Genomic DNA, 21,148 nt, shown 5'->3' with positions numbered 1-21,148 from the left:
CTTATAGGACGTAGACATCCGCTAACAACGGATTTTACGAAACTCGACCCTTAAGGGGGTAAAACGGGGGTTGGAAGTTTGTGTGAAAGTCTCATGTTTTTGAAGTAAGAGACTTGAAACTTAAAATGTATGGTCTATGGATGGTAAGAAGATGTCCAAATAATGTATCTTTAGAAACCAACTCCCTTTTGGGGTTAAAACGGGGGATGGTAGGTTGACTCACTCATCAGGAAATCTCCGAAACTAAAACACCTACATACTTGAAATTTGACAGGTAGGTTCCTCATAGGGCGTAAACATCCGCTAAGAATGATGATGATGCTGATTTTACGAAAATCGACCCCTAAGGGGATAAAACGGGGGTCGGAAGTTTGTATGAAAGTCTTATGTTTTTGAAGTAAGAGACTTGATATTTAAAATATATACTCTATAGATGGTGAGGAGGTGTCCAAATAATGAATCGTAATCTATATATATATATATAAAAGAGAAAGGTCACTAACTCACTCATCACGAGAACTCAAAAACCGCTGGATCTATCCAGGTTGGACAAAGATAAAATTTGGCAGGGAGGTAGATTAAAGATAGCAGACGTCCGCTGAGAACGGATTTTACGATATTACACCGCTAAGTGGGTTTAATTGGGGTTGATATTTTGTATGAAACATATACAGCCTGAAAATAAAACTAAAAATGTGGTGTATAGAGAGGTTTTAAAAAAATAGCTATTAAATTATACTAAATTGTGCCTTTTAAAAAGTTACTCAGAGTGATAAGCATTTCAAGTGACTGAAATAAAAAAATAATTTGCGTTAAACATCTTAATAGTAATGCATATCTTCATAACCACGCGGACGTAGTCGCGGGCAAGAGTTAGTGTATTATAAAACGAAGTCCCCAAAAGTGTTTGTAATCGATTCGCTCAAAATCTACTGAACGGATTTTCATGCGGTTTCAGCATTGGAGAGAGGGCTCCACCATTGGCAAGAGGAAGGTTAACGGAACGGCTAAGTCGATTTTAATGAGAGTTTCACTGGTAGTTTGCTGGGAAAATTTTGTGACACAATAATTTCAACGCGGGCGAAGCCGCGGGCACAGCTAGTCTATAATATATATAAACGCGAAAGGTCATTCATCACGAAATCTCCGAAACCATAACACCTGCAAACTTGAAATTTGGCAGGTAGGCTCCTTATAGGAAGTAGACATCCGCTAAGAACGGATTTGACGAAACTCGACCCCTAAGGGGGTAAAACGGGGGTTGGAAGTTTGTATGAAAGTCCCATGTTTTTGAAGTAAGAGACTTGAAATTTAAAATGTATGCTCTATAGATGGTAACAAGGTGCCCAAATAATGTTTCTTAGAAATCAACTCCCTTTGGGGGTTAAAACGGGGGATGTTACGTTGACCCACTCATCACGAAATCTCCGAAACTATATCAGCTACAAATTTGACATTTGGCAGGTAGGTACCATATAAAGCGTAGTCATATGCTAATAACTGATTTAACGTAACTCGACCCTTAAAGGGGTAAAACGGGGGTTGGAACTTTGTATGAAAGTCCTATGTTTTTGAAGTAAGAGATTTGAAATTTAAAATGTATGTATAGATAGTAAAAAGGTATCCAAATAATGTATCTTTAGAAATCAACTCCTTTTTGGGGTTAAAACGGGGGATAGTAGGTTGACTCACTCATCACGAAATCTCCGAAACTATAACAGTTATAAACTTAAAATTTGTCAGGTAGGTTTCTTATAAGGCGTAGACATCTGCTAAGAACTAATTTTACGAAACTCGACCCTTAAAAGGGTAAAACGGGGCTTGGAAGTTTATATAAAAGTCCTATGTTTTTGAAGTAAGAGACTTGAAATTTAAAATGTATGCTCTATACATGGTGAGGTGTTCAAATAATGCATTGTAATCTATAATATACATAAACGCGAAAGGTCACTCATCGTGAAATCTCCGAAACTATAACACCTACAAACTTGAAATTTGGCAGATAGGCTCCTTATAGGGCGTAGACATCCGCTAATAACTAATTTTACGAAACTCGACCCCTAAGGGGATATAACGGGGGTTGCAAGTTTGTGTGAAAGTCCTATGTTTTTGAAGTAAGAGACTTGAAATTTAAAATGTATGCTCTGTAGATGATGAGAAGGTGTCCCAATAATTTATCTTTAGAAATCAACTCCCTTTAGGGGTTAAAACGGGGGATGGTAAGTTGACTTACTCATTATGAAATCTCCGAAACTATAACACCTACAAACTTGAAATTTGGCCGGAAGGCTCCTTATAGGGCGTAGACAACCGCTAAGAACGAATTTTACGAAACTCAACCCCTAGGGGGTAAAATGGGGGTTGGAAGTTTGTGTGATAGTCCCATGTTTTTGAAGTAAGAGACTTGAAATTTAAAATGTATGCTATATAGATGGTAGAAATATGACCAAATAATCTATCTTTAGAAATCAACTCTCTTTTGGAGTTAAAACGGGGGATGGTAGGTTGATTCACTCATCACGGAATCTCCGAAACTATAACAGCCACAAACTTAAAGTTTGGCAGGTAGGTTCCTTATAGGGCGTTAACATCTGTCAATACCGGATTTTACAAAAATCGACCCCTACGGGGGTAAAATGGGGGTTGGAAGTTTGTATAAAAGTCCTATGTTTTTGAAGTAGGAGACTTGAAATTTAAAATGTATGCTCTATAGATGGTGAGGAAGTGTCCAAATAATGAATCGTAATCTATATATATATATATATATATATATATAAAAGAGAAAGGTCACTAACTCACTCATCACGAGAACTCAAAAACCGCTGGATGGTCTATCTGTCCATGTTGGACAAAGATAAAATTTGGCAGGGAGGTAGATTATAGTTAGCAGACGTCCGCTAAGAACGGATTTTACGATATTCCACCTCTAAGGGGGTTTAATTGGGGTTGATAGTTTGTATGAAACATATGCATCCTGAAAATAAAACTAAAAATGTTGTGTATACAGAGGTTTTATAAAAGTAACTATTAAATTGTACTAAATTGTGCCTTTTAAAAAGTTACTCAGTTTGATAAGCATTTCAAGTGACTGAAATAAAAAAATAATTTGCGTTAAGAATCTTAATAGTAATGCATATCTGCATAACCACGCGGACGTAGTCGTAAACAGTTAGTGTATTATAAAACAAAGTCTCCAAAAGTGTATATGATCGATTCGCTCAAAATATACTGAACGGATTTTCATGCGGTTTCACCAATGGAGAGAGGGCTCCACCATTGGCAAGAGGAAGGTTTACGGAACGGCTAAGCCGATTTTGATGAGAATTTCACTGGAAGTTTGCCGGGAAAACTTTGTGACACACTAATTTCAACGCGGGCGAAGCCGCGGGCACAGCTAGTCTAATATATAAAATTCTCGTGTCGCGGTGTTTGTAGTCAAACTCCTCCGAAACGGCTTGACTGATTCTCATGAAATTTTGTGTGCATATTGGGTAGGTCTGAAAATCGAACAACATCTAGTTTTCATACCCCTAAGTTATAAGGGGGATTGAGGGGCTTTATAATATATGGCAAAACAACGTTTGCGGGGTCAGCTAGTATATATATATTTTCTTATTTTTAATGTATCTTCGAGAATAAAATCGTCGTTTATGAAACGATTTTGATAATTCTTTTTTCATTGGAAAGGTGATATCCCAAGTGTGGTACCGTGATAAGGAAACCAGGATGTGATGATGGTATCCCAGAGAAATCGATGGAAAACCTCGAAAATCATAGTGCGTTTGTTAATTTTTTTTCGTCTACTTACGTACGTGTAATTGAAGTAGGTTTTTTTTCGTTTGTGAGCAAACACAATTATCTATACATATAATAAAATGATAGGAAAGTCAAAACTGTACATTGAATATTTTTTTAAAATAATACTTGGGGTGTGATCTACAATCGATACCGAAGCCAAAAATATAGTTCTTAGAATTGTTGTCTGTTTGTCTGTTTGTCCGGGATAAACTCAAAAAGTACTGCATGGATTTACTTCAAATTTGGCACGAATATTATTAAGAAGCCAGGTCAACATATAGGCTACATATTATCACGCTATTACCTACGGGGAACGAGCAGTGAACCTTTATTTCTTCAACGCATTCTGTAACAACGTGTAATCTAACGACGCATATTTAAATGTTGTTATTATGTTAATAACCACGCTATAAGCTAGCTTCACACTATAAATAAAGCCATTCTGTAGTATATTTAGTATCAGCATTGCACCCGTGCGAAGCCGGGGCGGGTTGCTAGTTCTATAATATTGAATAAACGAAATTGTAAGTAAATATGAAATGTAGTCTTTAGATCTGAAATGTAAAGAAGAAATAGGTAAGTGAATGTTATTTTAAAAGATATAATCGTAGGTATTTTTGGTGCTGTATAGCGTTCACGCAGACGACGTCGCGGGCAGCAGCTAGTTATAAATAGAGATGGATCTTTTACTTACGATATTTCGCCAAAAGGAGCGAAAGCATCTCGAAGGTTTTGCGTCTCGATTTCCGGACTCAGGTCACCAACGAAGATGTGGTAGTGTTCTGGAAGAGAAAAAAAAAAATTCAATCAATAATCAATATTTCTTAAATAAAACCGTGTCTGATTTGCCGTGTAGTAAGAAAAAACCTTTTGGAACGAAATTCCTTAAGAGGCGTTGCGGAGGAGTACCCAAGTTGGCAAAAAACATTCGTAACGTTATATAAAAGTAAGACTCTTATGTATAATCATGTATGGTGGCTATACATTTTTTTTTTTTTTTTTTTTTATTACGATATGGGCTTACTCTTGACCTCAGTCTAGCCCTAGAGCACAGACGAGGTCGAAGATGGAGCGAGTTCGCCCAGAAGAAGCCTGTTCACTCGCGCTTTAAATATGTTCGGGTTATATGAACTCGGAAATACAGACGCCGGCAGGGAATTCCATTCCTTGGCTGTGCGCATTAAAAAAGATGATTCGAAGCGCTTTGTACGTATGAAAGGTATATCAATCAGGTAGGAATGAAAGCCCGCGGTACGTCTGAAAGTCCGATGGAAGAAAGGAGATGGGGGTATGAGCTCGTGCAGCTCCAGGGCACACTCTCCAAAGTACAACCTGTAAAAGACCGTTAGACTGGCAACCTTTCTTCGGTGAGCCAGAGTATGAAGAGATTTCACCAACCTGGCATTACCGATAAGCCGCTTGGCTCTGCGTTCCACTGAGTCCAGTGTGGCGAGTTGATATTTAGCTGAGCCATCCCACAAGTGACTACAATATTCCATGCACGATCGGATTTGAGCTTTGTATAGCGTAAGAAGCTGTTTAGGCGTGAAATATCGCTTAACCTTATTTAAGATGCCAAGCTTTCTGGCCGCAGTTTGCGCTTTGGACTCAATGTAATTGCCAAAGTTGAGGTTAGAATTCAACTCTATGCCAAGGAGGTCGAGGGTATCGGACACAGGGACAGGTGTACCACGGAAAGTAGGAGTCAAGTTGAAAGGACTCCGTTTGGTGGAGAATAAACAGGCCTGCGTTTTGGCGGCGTTGAACGTGACCAGGTTGCAATCACCCCATTGGGATACTTGCTCCAGTATTGAATTTGTTCGTTCCACCATGGCCTCTCTCTGAGAACGTATTACGTCCCTGCTGTCTTTTGCGCTGGACAAATATCTCTCAACAATCGTACTGTCATCTGCGTATCCAACAATGCCTGGTCGTAGCATGTCGTTAATATGGAGCAGGAAAAGAGTTGCAGAGAGAACAGAACCTTGAGGGACGCCGGCGTTTATATCCATCAGGTCAGAGGAGCAGCCGTCCACGACCACTCTGATCGACCGTTCACTCAAAAAGTCTGAAATCCAGCTACAAAAGTCAACAGGGATGCCGTAAGCAGGAAGTTTGCTAAGGAGACTTGCGTGCCAAACCCTGTCGAAGGCCTTCGAGATATCTAGTGATACAGCGAGTGCCTCACCATGTTTCTCAATGGCTTCGCCCCAGCAGTGTGTGACATACACCAGAAGATCTCCAGTAGACCGCCCCTGACGAAAGCCGTATTGGTGGTCACTGAGGAGTTCATTGTCCTCTAGGTAGTTCAGCAACTTGCTGTTAAGTACCTTTTCCATGACTTTGCAGAGCATGGAGGTGATGGCGATTGGTCGGTAGTTGCAGGGATTCACTCGGCTACCCTTTTTGGGCACTGGCTGCACATTAGCCAGCTTCCAAGATTTTGGCACCGTTCTAGTTTGAAGAGAGAGGCGGTACAGGCGCGTGAGAACAGGAGACAGCTCAGGTGCACAGGCCTTTAGGACGCGCGCAGGTATACCGTCAGGTCCACTAGTCTTATTCACGTCAAGGTTCAGCAAAACTCTACGGACCTCTTTATTGTGGATCGTAATCTCTTGCATAGAAGAGTCACATCGAGGCAAGGATGGTGGTTGTGTAGAGCTAGCGTCAAGACGCGAATTGCTCGCAAAGAGAGATGCAAACAAGTTTGCCTTTTCCACTGCCGAGTGAGCTAGCGAACCATCAGGCTTCTGCAGAGGAGGCAATGTATGGCGGCAGAAATTGGACTCTACTGCCTTCGACAGAGACCAGAATTGTTTACTACCAGGGGGGTAGGAGGCAAGTTTAGCGCCTATACGACGGATATGGTCGAATCGGGCCTTTTGTAATATCCGTTTGCAGGACTTGGTGGCTGAATTAAAAGCTTTCTTCCTCGTGCGAACCCCCCGCGCTCCAGCTTTGGCATCGCGGACCTGTACCCAAGCTTTGTAAGCAGACTCTTTAAGGGCTTCAGCATGGGCGCACTCAGCGTTGTACCAAGGTCGGGATTTGTGGTCGAGCGATATGTCAGAGAAGGGTATAAAGTATTCCATTCCCTGTCGGATCACGCCCGCAACTGCCTCAGCCGAACACGAGGGGTCACCCGAGGAAAAACAGACTTGCCGCCATGGGAAAGATGCATAGAAATGCCGCATCTCTTCCCAGTCCGCTAACTCATATCGCCACACTCTTCTTGTGCCCCTTGGACAGTTGTCCGGAGGAGAGGCGGTCGATATGGATTTCACCAGACAATGGTCGGATGATCCTAGAGGGGCAGATACTGAGACCGAGTGTCTGTCTGGATCTGTAGTCAGCAGAAGGTCCAGGCAATTGGCTGTATGGCTAGCAATATCTGGTACCCGTGTTGCAACCTGTACCATCTGGGTAAGATCGAGTGCTAACGCGAATTTGCGCGCCTCCCTCCCAGCGTGGCATGTTTTCTCGTACGGGAACAACCACTGCTCGTGGTGGGCGTTAAAGTCCCCGAGAAAAACAAGTTCCGCCGTCGGATACCGTTGCTGCGCTTTGTCTGCCATCTCTGTAAGGTGGTCGAAGAGCCTGGTTGTCTCCTGATCTCCACTGTGCGACCGATAAACACAGGCGTAGACAGTCTTGTCCACGCCGGTGTCCACTAAAACCCACAATGTAGAGAACCCGGTCGCTTCAAAGCACCGGAGTCGCTTATAGCAAATGTCATTGCGGACGTACACACAGACCCCAGCGTGTTCCTTGAACTTATGTTCTAATGAGTAGCATGGGTAGTTGAGGTACGTCGCATCTGCTGGACATTTGATTTGCGTCTCCGTTAAGAAAAACAGATGCGGCTTCACGGTCTCGAGGTGGTGGTAGACCGGGTCAATATTGGAATGCAAACCTCGGATGTTAAAGAGGTGCACCTTCAGTGGGAGGAAGTGCAGCCGTTTTTTAACTTTTTTCCTTCTTTGTGCTTTTTTCATATTAAGGAGTGATGATGGGGAAGCAGTTGGATGTCGAGGCGCAGCTTTTACCATGCGGATTCCCTAGGCTAAGCCGACCATTAGAGGAGCTCATCTGGAGACTGCGGGGACGCCCGAGCCCCCCTGGAAATCGCCACCGGGTCCTCCCACCCAGTCGCCAACTGGCACGGTGGAGCCATCCCAGGATTTTTGGCGAGGTGGCGGGGCAGCCTTTGCCACGTGGCTGGCGCGCTAGGGCCCCCAACTGCCTGCGGTCGGTCAACGGCAAGACCGTGCCTCGGATCCCGCTACCCTCCAGTATGAGCTGCCCGGTACAGTGCAGTCCAAGATTCCGAAAAAAAAAAAAAACTGCGCAAGCTGCGCAACTGACACTCTTCTAATCCCCCAAAGGCACTGGTACTCCCGCTCACAGACGGAACGCAGCAAGCTGCTTGGCGTCTGGTTCCGACGGGAGGGTGGTCGCTGCCAGGCGGCCCCTAAGTGGGACCTACCACCGCGTTGTGTGGGGGTCGTTCAGCCGTCACCAAAAGTAAATTAGTGGTGCCGTTGCCCGGGGTGGACCACTAGGAGGTAGACCCCAACCACCCCAAAAACAGTGTCTAATGTACAGTCTACGTGATGACTGTTATTATTATTGCAGTGTGCTATTATTATTATATCATTCGATAATATAATTATTAAATATTTTTATAAATCATTGTAAATGAAATAAAGGTGTTAAGATAATTTAGTAGAGTTAATTATTTTTATCGATAAAAAATCCCCGATACCCGTATAATTATTTTCTTTATACCTCGAATAGAACTTGAAATTTATATTTTATAATATGGATCTTCGTTCCCATCTGGTGTCCCACGAGATCATATGGTATTTTTAAAATTGTCTTACTATATATATTTTGTCAGTTGTCCTACATAAATAAATGAATGAAAATAGGATTAAGATTTGCTTAATCAACATTATTACTAGAGACTAATAGTTTTTCACAAAAAGCGTAACATACATAGAAGATATAACGAGGTCAAAATTTGCTGTTTGTGTCTCAATTTTTGATTCCCTACTTTGGCCACGCAAAAATTATTTCCCCCCCTTTTTAACAGACACACACTCATTTTCGAACTGAATTTGCTAATGTTTTACGTCACGAATCGTTTATGCTTATAGCACATGACCCAGAAATCTATATGGTATGTTATGAAAAGTTGATGTCCATAGTTGGACATAGCCTTTCTGGAGGTAGCCTGAATTTCCATCATTGATGGTACTTCTTCGCCAAAAACAAGCAATTTCTCGTCGAAAGTTATCTATACACTGAGTAGGAATATTGTCCATAATGACTTCCTTTCCCAACTTTTAATCGATTACCAAATCTTCGAACTCCACTAATCGCAACTTCAGATTTGTCACACTTTGAGCAGTATTTTATTCCCATTCTTATTATTCTTAATATTATATGGCTTTCAGATTACAATAGGCCATATTTCTGATGTTTGCAATCTTCACTGTAATTAACTGATTCTTATTTTGACTTGATCCTTAGGAAAAGCACTTTTGAAGTAAGACTTCTTTTATCATCATCATCATTACAGCCTATATAGTCCACTGCTGAATATAGGCCTCCACAAGTTTACGCCAAAAAAAACTGAACTGGCTGGGCAGGCGGGTTGGTGACCGCAGGGCTGGCTTTGTCGCACCGAAGACGCTGCTGCCCGTCTTCGGCCTGTGTATTTCAAAGCCAGCAGTTGGATGGTTATCCCGCCACCGGTCGGCTTTTTAAGTTCCAAGGTGGTAGCGGAACTGTGTTATCCCTTCGTCGCCTCTTACGACACCCACGGGAAGAGAGGGGGTGGCTACATTCTTTTGTACCGTAGCCACACAGCACACTAAACACCACACAGTATACTTCTTTACGCACGCTTGACTTGGGGAGTAAACTGGTGAGTGCGTGACGAGAGCGTTACGAAAAGTGTGATCGGGCGAGGCGAATGGAAGTTGATACGGAGATATAAGTTAGTGAAGATAGAAAGAGAGAGAGTTACGTTCACTCTGGAGAAGTTTTACTTCAGTCGTGTGGTCTAAAGCAAACTTTTTTTTCGAAATATATCCACTTAAAGAAGCCTATCATGACGTAATATTGGAGTTTAATCGTAAAATGATACAAGGTACGCGATGTGAAAAAAAATATGGGGAATGTGAAATAACGAGACGCTTTACATCCAGCATTACCAGCATTTCAACAGCGATACGAATAGCAATATTTATGTTTTGCTGTGTGGTTATGGCATAAAAGAATATAGCCACCCCCTCTCTTCCCGTGGGTGTAGTAAGATGCGACTAAGGGATAACACAGTTCCACTACTACCTTGGAACTTAAAAAGCCGACTGATGGCGGGATAATCATCCAACTGCTGGCTTTGAAAGACACAGGCCGAAGACGGGCAGCAGCGTCTTCGGTGCGACAAAGCCAGCCCCGCGGTCACCAAACCGCCTGCCCAGCGTGATGACTATGGGTAAAACACATGAGTTCATGCAATCTTTGGCGTGAACTTGTGGAGGCCTATGTCCAGTAGTGGACTGTATAGGCTGTAATGATGATGATGATGATGATGATGATACTTCTTTTGGTGTGTTAGAAAAAAATGATAAGAGTAAATGTTTACGATGCGTGCGTACACTGTCACAAAAACCGACCCTGAAGTTAGCTAGTCAACGAAGGAGTTAGCAACGTGAAGTTAGCTAGCCAATGAAGTATAATTTATTATAATTTGACTAGCTGACTCGGCAAACGTTGTTTTGCCATATATTATTAAGCTCCTTAATCCCCCCCACCCCCTTATAACTTAGGGGTATGAAAACTAGATGTTGTTCAATTTTCAGACCGTTAAACGCTATTTAAAAATAGGGGTTTGTGGTAGAAGGGTGAAAATTTAGGGTTATATGTATTTTTCAACGCCAAATCATAATAAAATAAAAAATAAATAATTTAATATGTATGATTTTATTTTTGTGTTACCCATACATTAGGAATTCTAAACATTTTTGAATATCATATCAAAAATTGACCGCTCCAGCGGGGATCGAACCCGCGTCTCCGACTGACCGTGTCGGCGCTCTAGCTAATTAGCCAAATGGAGCGGTCAATTTTTGATATGTTATGCAAAAATAAATAATTTACCTAAAAATTAAAAAAAATAAATTGGTGTGGACTATCCTTAACATTTAGGGGGATAAAAAATTGATGTTGTTCGATTCTCAAGACCTACCCAATATGCACACAAAATTTCATGAGAATCTGTCAAGCCGTTTCGGAGGAGTTTAACTACAAACACCGCGACACGAGAATTTTATATATTAGATTTTCTTTCTATAAAATTTCCACACCTCAGTTCAGCGATAAGCGCCATCTATCGGCAAATTATACAAACTCACTAGCTCCACGCGACCTCATATCTGGAAGCGTCGTGTGAGAAGGGTTATTGAATGGAATGGAGCCTAATTTGGAAAGCGTTGCGGAGGATTTGATAGGGTTGACAGTTTAATCTTATTGCATACGTTTGATTTGATGGAAATTAAATTTCCTTAATATTTTTTGACACCCTTGAAGAGTACAAGCCAATATATTTTGAAATACTATATTTGAGAATTTAAAATAAAATTTAAATGTTTGATAAGTTCGTAGTAGTAGACGCAAATTATATTTTTTTATAAGAATATTTTGAAAACAGAAAATACCAAAAATTTGTTCACATAGTAAATAGCTTAGAACATAATGAATATTCCATGTAGAGAAACTAAAATCAAAAAACCCCACTAAAAAAATGTGTGAATATGTTTGTTCGCAAACAAAAAAAAAACGACTTCAATTACATCGACAAGTAATACAACGTAGGTATAGGAAAAAATAATCAAGTAAATACGAGTTATCAAAGATTATTCGAAAAGTACTTATTAGATGTCAATCAAATTTAAATAAAAATACATAACAAGCACCAACTATCGATTAAAACATTATCGAAATCGGTCCACCCAGTTATGCGGTATAATACAACGTAGGTTGACAAAAAAATAGTCAAGTCAAAAAATAGTCAAGTAAATACCCATTCATCTCAATTAAACTTAAATAGTACCAACACGTACAACCTTTAGATGTAAAAAAAATCATTGATATCGGTCCACCCAGTCAAAAGTTCTTAGGGTTATAATATACCTCGTCCTTTTTCGGAAGTCGTTTAAAAAAGCACATTAGTGACATGTAGCTACAATTGTCATTTATTTGGAATTTATTAATTGTCATTTTGAAGGAAATATTATTAATTGTCATTTAAAAGGAAACTTATTGCTCATTTTCACAAATAATATAGTTTTTTTTTTCACCTTGTTTATATATTCTCGTTTGTAATCATTTTTTAAAATAATTAATAATTTTATTTTGTGTTATGCAAGCTGAAAAAAAAATTGAATGTTATGCATCCTAGTTAATGATAAATACTAAATACATGTTACATATTAAGGATCTTATTGTGTACCTAATGTGCTTATTATAACAATTTAAAAATATGCTGAAATAAATAAATAAATAAATTTAAACAGAAGTCAGAGCATAATTATGAGTGTAATAATACATGCCACAGAATACACATGTACATGTACTTTACCGAAACATATAGGTGTCTTAGTAATGGCGAATGCTGCAATGTCCTTTGATCCACAGGGCCAATGATATACATAAGATTCACGGTGAAGGCAGGATGAGAATTACGGAGATCCGGAATTTCTGATGCCTACTTGGGGATGTCTATGTCCAGCAGTGATTTGAAGCAAAGCGGGGTCATCTTGACCCCTATTTATCATATAGTTTGTTTGACCATAATTATTGATCATAATTTATTCCAATACGAGAGTACTCTATATACACGAGATTTTCCTTTTTAGTTTATTATATTAAGCTCTCCGGGGGGTCAAAACACACAAAGTACTACCATTTGATGAATATAACTAACAAACGAAAATAGAACTTATTTCGTTATAAATAAGTGTCAAAATACTATGAATGGTTTTGTAATGTAACTTATTGTAGTCGTTTCTGTAATTACGTCGAATGAATGGGGTTTGATGGGATTATTAACCGATTGTGTAGGGAAAAGAGGGTTCTGATGTTATTTTCATTTGGTTATTAGCGTTTATGAGGGAAGGGGTCTAGGGGTCTTGTTAGTGGCAAATATGAGATAATGACTCGTTAATGTAAAAAGTACAAAATAAAACACAAAATGGGAAAGATTATATTCACGTAGGCCTTATAATATATCTGCCACCATGCCGTGGAGTAGTGTGGCGGATTAAGGTCTAATCCTTATCTTACAGGGAAAGAGGCCTATAACCAGCAGTGTGGGTGTGTGTGCAGGTGATACAAGCTGAATCGTAGACCTTTAAAAACAATTTATTATTCAATGTATTTTAATAAATTAATTAATAAATATATCATCAAAATAAAAATTCTCTTTATTCAAGTAGGCCAAAAAAGTACTTTTGAATTCATATTTCACAAATTATAATTATATAATTACTAAAGTAAAACGACTTGGGGAGTAAGCTGGTGAATACATGATGAGAGAACTACTAAAAGTGTGATCGGGCGAGGCGAACGATTCAAGAAAGAGAGGTGCAAGCACACATTTTCTTTCTCTTTCTCTCATAGCCAGTTACGTTTTGTATGTCTAAGACACAGTGCAGGCCTATTGTGCAGAAGTCTTACTTCAGTCGTGTGGTCTAAAGCACACTCGTTTTTTTTTTTACAGTTAAAGCGCTGATCCGGAATGTAGTTTCTGCAGAAAAGAATCGAAAAGAAACTCTTTTAAAAACTGTCAACCGTTATGAGTTTAATCATGGCTTGCATTTACGACATTCACCGCAATTAACTGAGATAGGGCATAGCAGGAAATCGACCTTACAGAAGATCACAGCTAAATAATACTGCTTTCAAGCAATGTTGTGGTTCTATAGTGACTAAGGATGTCAACACTCAAGGGGGGGGGGGGGGGGTTGGGTTAGGGTTTGCGATGCACTTGCGATGCTTCTGGTATTGCAATTGTCTATAAGCTACGGTAATCGCTTACCATCAGGCTGTACGCTTATTTGTGGACCTAGTTATATCAAAAGAATACACCCATCTTTATTATCAAAACAATTCCGTACAAAGGTATGGCTTGGGATAAAATAAAGCCTGAGAATATTCATACGAGAATTCCATATATTTTTAAAGAGCATAATCATAGATGAAGCGAATAATTGGATTGGTTTTTTTTTGTTCGTTTCAAAGGAACATGTTCCGCTTCATACGCCATTTCTATTCAATTTTACGTTCTTTTACTGGCTGGCTATATTCAATGCGTATTTAATGTTGACTGACTTCAAAGAGGGGTTTTCAATTTGTTAAATTTTGTATGGAAGTTGTATGAAGCGAAATAAGGAGGCGGAATTTTGATGGAACCAAACTGATAGGGATAAGGCGTTCAGTATTTTTGGAGTAACCTTTTTTGCTCTATGTATTTTGAATTTATGCTGCCTTAAGAAGAAGAGTCCATCTCAAAACCAAAATCGAAAATGATTCTATTCAAGTAACATAAGGTAACATACCTCAGAACTTTTGACCGGGTAGACCATATTTAATGGTATTTTTTTAATCGAAAGGTTGTGCGTGTCATATCATCCAATTTAAATTTAATTTCGATCTAACAAATAAGTTTCGAGTTATCTCTACTAATATTATAAATGTGAATGTAAGTTTGTTTGTTACGCTTTCACGCGAAAATTACTTAACCGATCATCATGAAACTTTGTACACATATTCTTGGAAGTATAAGAAGTAACATAGGATACTTTTTATAAAAAAAAACAATGCGAGCGAAGCTGCAGGTAAAAGCTAGTAAAAAACAATTCAATGCGAGTGAGTGCGATGCGAGTATTTCATAATGCGTATTTACTGGACTATTTTTTTGTTGACCTACGTTGTATTGTACCGCATAACTTGTCACTACCGATTTTGACAATTCTTGTTTTAATCCCGCTTAAATTTGATTGAGATATGATAACCACATTTTGAAGTAATCATTGATGACGCGCATTTACTTGACTATTTTTTCGTCTACTTACGTTGTATTACTTGTCTATGTAATTGAAGTCGGTTTTTTTCGTTTCCGAGCAACACTTGACGAAGGTTTATTATTAAGGTCACCTAGAGGTCGAAATTCGACCATAATTAAAAATTTAAATGAAAGAAAACCAAAAAATAATGAAAATAAAGATCTTTTTTTTTAATTTTTTGAATTTGACAATCAATAAAAGAGTATAATATGCGTGTGTGTTAAATACACACACTCCTTATGTAGTCCTCTGCCCAAAGGTTGCCTGGAAGAGATCGCTGTATTAGCGATAAGGTCGCCTGTTGCAACTGATGCAAATTATATTTTTATATATCATTTGTAATGCCGTTAAAATCGTGTATTGGTGTGCGAAAGTGTAAATAAATAAATAAATGAACACATTGTAGTGTGTGTAATGTTTTTTTTTTATTGATTTAATGCACTTTTTATGCATAATTTTAAGAAAATGTGAGTATTCTGCACTCCTCTATATAAACTATAAATGTGCGAAATTTCATACTCCTCCGTTCGCGTTATTTTCGTAAAAAAGGTTATAAAATTTTGCTTTACGTACTAACATATATATTTTTCGGAAGGTAAGTCCGATTATCACTTACCCGGTCTTAAAATAAGTCTCGTCATACGGCGACGTCTTGTACGTGCCTCATCAACCTTTATGTAAATTAATACAAGTAATGTATTCACACGGAGACCTGAAGATCTGACCTAGAAACACATTTCAGCGCCCTGCAGTAAATATATTTAGGGTTGAACTGATACTACACTGAAATACGTAAAAGAGAAGTGTGGATTTAGGGACGCTGTGTTTCATGTAAGATGTTACCAATTTTGTATTGTAACAGAGTTTATTTTCGAAGTATAACTTCTTTACGCACGCTTGACTTGCGGAGTGAGCTGGTGAATGCGTGACGAGAGTGTTACGAAAAGTGTGATCGGGTGAGGCGAACGGAGCAAGAGAGAGTGGTGTGAGCACACATTTTCTTTGTCATTTTGTCTCATAGCGAGTTATGTTTCGTGTATCTAAGACACTAAGACTAAGACTTTCTTATCGGTTCTTTTTTGCAGAATTTATATTCCGAATCGATGGTAGCTTCACTCTTAAACATAATTAATATTATAATTTGTGTGATGACAATTCGAAGGTGCTTTTGATACCCATTTGAATAAAGTTGTTTTTGATTTTGATTTTTTTTTAAATTAAAACAGGCCGTAAGGTTGTAGTGCAAGGGTTTATTTATTATCTATAATTGAAAACGATACCTAAATAATCATAATTGTGTTTGCTCAAAAACGACAAAAAACAGACTTCAATCACATCGACAAGCAATACAACGTAAGTGATGATAAAATATTCAGATAAATACGAGTTATCAAAGATTACTCAAAAAGTACTAATCAAATCTCGATGAAATTAAAATGAGACTATTCGACTGGCACCACCTATCTATTAAAAAAATATATCGAAATCTGTTTACCCAATAAAAAGTTATGCGATTTAATACAACGACGGTCGAAAAAAAAATATGGTCAACTAAATAGGTATTATTAAAGATTAATCAAAATGTACTTGTATTAGATCTCAATTAAATTGCAATGGGACCACATGACATGCTGCTGTGTGGTTACGTCAACGAAGAATATAGTCACCCCCACTCTTCCCTTGGGTGTCGTAAGAGGTGACTAAGGGATAACACCGTTCCACTACCACCTTGGAACTCAAAAAGCCGCCCGATTGCGGTATAACCATCCAACTGCTGGCTTTGAAATACACAGGTCGAAGACGAACACACATGAGTTCGCGCCATTTTCGGCGCAAACTTGTGGAGGGCTATATCCAGCAGTGGACTGCGATAGGCTGAAGTGATAATGTCACAATACACACCACCTTTCGCTTTAAAAAAAATCATTGAAATCGGTCCACCTAACCTTAACTTTTTGGCCATGGCCGTTTTGGCCGTAGGGTAAATACCCATGCTTACAACCGCGACTTTATTTGTTTTACATCAAACCCTCTTAGTTCAAAGCAGGCAAAGACACGATAATAGCTGATTATATGAAACTTATTGAAATGTGTTTGTTTTCAATTTCCAGTTCAAACACAATTTATTTAAACTTTTGTATCATAATGTAGTTTCTGTATTTTTTGCTAAGCTTCGTGAATACTATCAGTAATTTTCGCGTGGACTTTTATCATGTTTTGTGCTTTAGACCACAAGACTGAAATAAAACTTCTGCACAATGGCCTGCACTGTGTTTTAGATATACAAAACTATGAGAAAAATAGAGGGAAGTAATGTGTGCTCGGACTTCTTTCTCTTGCTCCGTTCGCCTCGCCCGATCAAACTTTACGTAACGCTCTCGTGATTCATTCACCAGCTCACTCCTTAAGTCAAACGTGGGTAAAAGTTTTACTTCAAAAGCATCATCGAATCTGTCTTGATTCTGATTCATTTAACTGAGGTAGGGCACAGCAGGAATTTCCTGCTCAAAATATGGAGCAGCCCGACTGGGGTAGTACCTCGACCTTACAGAAGATCACAGCAAAATAATACTGTTTTCAAGCAGTATTGTGTTCCTGTTGTTGAGTAAGGACCAGAGCTCCTGGGGGGATTGAGGATTGGGTCGGCAACGCGCTTGCGATGCTTCTGGTGTCGCAGGCGTCTATAAGCTACGGTAATCGCTTACCATCATGTGAGCCGTACGCTTGTTTGCCGACCTAGTGACATAAAAAAAAATGTTTTTCGAATCCATTAAAATAAAAAATAAATTACAAATATACACAATTGTACACATGTCATTCCCAAAGGAAATTTTAAGTTAAAATTGTCAATTTCGTACCAAAAACTCGATTGATCGTGCCTTTGGGATGTGTATTGTAATATACGTTGAATACAAATATATTGATGTAAGGAAATCACACTTAACAATTTCATTGTCACAATACAATATATAAATTATTTGCTCGTGTATATAATATAACGATTCCCACTAACGTTACCTTATATTTACTACCTTTTTTTCTTCTAATGTGAATTTTACTAATACTCAATTTGGCACACCCATAAATGTCTGCTCTTGTACGTCCTAAGGTTGACTGGTAGATAAAACTTTTAGCATTAAGCCCGCCTTTTGTATGATTTTTTAATGTATTGTGTAATCAAGTATTAATAAATAAATAAACACTGGTTTGTGGCTGTTGCGCTGGCGGTTGCGGGTTCGATCCCAGCTGTATGGCTAATATAAATGATTGTCATGTGCGGGAATTGTACCCGCGACCACTACCGCAACGACTGAAGTCATTGATGTCGTTTTATTTTTGTATAGGAATAACTAAAACTGTATCAGTTTCTCTTACTTCGATTTTGATTGTACTTTGATAATAGTAGTCATCATTTAATGACAGACGGATTTTAGTTATGTTTTCGTGTAGTAAACTATTCTTAAACTCAGCCCATCACAGTCCACTGCTGGACATAGGCCTCCATAAGTTCGTGCCAAAAACGGCATAAAATCATGCGTTTTGTCCATAGTCACTGGCAAGCCTGGCTATGTTACACCGAAGACGCTGCTGCCCGTCTTCGGCCTGTGTATTTCAAAGCCAGCAGTTGGATGGTTATCCCGCCATCGGTCGGCTTTTTAAGTTCCGAGGTGGTAGTGGAACTCTGTTATCCCTTAGTCGCCTCTAACGACCCACGGGAAGAGGTGGCTGTATTCTCTACTTCCGTAACCACACATCATACTACAACTAACTTAATCAATCAAATTATTTTATTTCAATTTATCTATAAATTCAATGCTTTCAATCCACAGTTGAACTCTTTCCAAATATTCTTATCTTTCAAGTCAGTTAAAAATTACTTCAGGGATAATTACTTCTTAAGTAATTAAATAAATTAATTAATAAAAAAAAAAAAATTAAATAAATAGAATAAAATATCACAGGAGTTCTTAAATAAGATTTGATTAAGTTATAAGGAAGTAAATAGAAACAATTATAACTTTATAAATATTACATTACATTAAAATTACATTCGTTCTCAGAAATAACATTTTATGATTGTATAATAATACGAAATGTACAAAGAAAAAACATTAGTCAAACTAAGTGTGTCACGCGGTTCCGTCCGAGTTCATTTGAGTAAATAGACTAAGATATTTACTCAATTAGACTAGCCCGTTGGCGCAGTTTGTAGTGACCCTGCTTTCTGTTCCGAGGGTTGTGGGTTCGATTCCCACCCCGAGTCTGGGTTTACTATAAATATTATTATTTATAAGTATGTCTATCGGGAAAAAATGTAGCTATATACCAGTCGGCTGTTACCTATAACACAAGCATTAAGTTGCTTACTTTAGGAACAGACGACCGTGTGTGAATTGTGTAGATATTTATTGTTATTATTAAATATTATCTAGCATATATGCCGTAGCCTTTCTCGGTAAGTGGGCTATCCAACACAAAAATATTCAATTTGAACCAGTGTATCCTGAAATTAGCGCATTCAATCAAATACGCTCTTCAGCTTTGAAATGTTAGTATAGATGACTAATTCGTGTATACGGTGACAATACCCACAAAATCAGACAAAAAAAAATATTTATACAAATGCAAATATCCATCCCGAGCGGGAATTAAACCTGTAAACCGTCGTTGTGTTATGCTACACGCACTAATACACCAGAACAGTTGTTAGAAGAGTCTTACCACGTTGCTGAATTTCCGATTGATGGACAATCTCCTTATTGTTAGGAGTTTATGATAATAAACGGAAACCGGCTTCGTGCTCTACGAGGCAAAATGAGGACACCCATGAGGTAAACATAGATTCATCATGATAATATATCTGCAAGATACAGAAAATGAAAGCTACAGATATATACCTAGGCAGTATAAAAATTCCTTTTAATTTTTTTAAATTCCCAACTTAAGCCGCTTGCCATTAGAGTAATCTGGCGTAGTTGTATTATGCGTATTATTTCTCCGCAATTTCAGTTTTATTATATTTTAACTTATCCTCTTAAATTATGAATATTTCAGGTTACAGCCATTGTACCTGTTGCGCTGGCGGTTGCGGGTTCGATCTCCGACATGACAAACATTTGTATTGGCCATACAGCTGTTTGCCGTGGTCTGGGTGTTTGTGCAGTCCTTGTGGGTCGCCCCACCGTCCCTCGGAGAGTACGTTAAGCCGTCGGTCCCGGTTGTTATCATGTACACCTGATAGCGATCGTTACTCATAGTAGGGAATATATCCGCCAACCCGCATTGGAGCAGCGTGGTGGATTAAGCTCTGATCCTTCTCGTACATGGGGAAAGAGGCCTATGCCCAGTAGCGGGATATTACAGGCTAAAGCATTATAAGGATATGATGATTTTTAATATATTTATAATTGTGTTTGCTCGCAAACGATAAAAAAACCGACTTCAGTCACATAGACAAGTAATACAAGGTATACGAATAAATATTCAAGTAATCGTTATCAAAGATTATATATATCTGGGCATACGCCTCTTAGCTCTTTCTTCATAACTTCCAAGTTAAAATATCACAAAAGTAAACAATGAGTTGTAAATTAACTGTTTTATTTTACAGAAATACCAACTTTAAATCCAAAAGACGCTAATCCCTTATTTAATATTCGGACGCCGGATTTATTTGCGTCTGAACGAAATTATTTATTTACTGGCAAACCAAGCTTCTCTGGTAATAAAACGACAATTTTGTGAAACGGAATTTTGCATTTGTCTGATTCGAAAATTATTTTTGTACATTAAATGATTAATTCAGCAGTAGCATTTCACAGCTGGGCATAGGACTCTTTTTTTCCAAGTAGGATAAGGGTCTTAGATTCAATTGCAACGCTGTTGCTATTGCAATCAGGTGTCCTTGATAACAAACGGGGTCAAAGCTTACGGATAGCTCAAAGTGCTCTACGGCATGATGATGAGACCAATTAGAACATATACTCTAGTATCAGACAGTAAAACATATATAACTGAAACCCAATTTTCGTATCGTCATTTTACAAATTTTTTATTTTAATTTTTAATTTTAAATATATAGACTAGCGCTTGCGGAAGATGTCTATTCACTCTTGATTTAAAGATACCCAAGTTATAGTTAGTTGGAAAAAACGGAAGCCGGAAGGGCATTCCAGATTTTCGCGGTGAGTATTGGAAACGATATTTCAACCGCG

At 38.5% G+C, this 21,148-nt stretch overlaps 1 protein-coding gene across 1 annotated transcript in view; it reads right to left on the bottom strand.

Moving 5' to 3' along the window:
* The window catches only part of LOC123665999 (nucleolysin TIA-1), a 93,306-nt gene that overhangs the window by 30,022 nt on the left and 42,136 nt on the right, over positions 1 to 21,148 (bottom strand). The window contains exon 2 of the mRNA XM_045600215.1: positions 4,493 to 4,580. Coding sequence (XP_045456171.1) covers positions 4,493 to 4,580 — 88 coding nt within the window. The remainder of the gene's footprint in view (positions 1 to 4,492; positions 4,581 to 21,148) is intronic.

Source organism: Melitaea cinxia, chromosome 25 (genome assembly GCF_905220565.1).
Source record: "Melitaea cinxia chromosome 25, ilMelCinx1.1, whole genome shotgun sequence".
NCBI classification, from domain to species: domain Eukaryota; kingdom Metazoa; phylum Arthropoda; class Insecta; order Lepidoptera; family Nymphalidae; genus Melitaea; species Melitaea cinxia.
The sequence above is the reverse complement of the archived record's forward strand: the minus strand, read 5'-3'. Positions and strand labels throughout refer to the sequence as shown.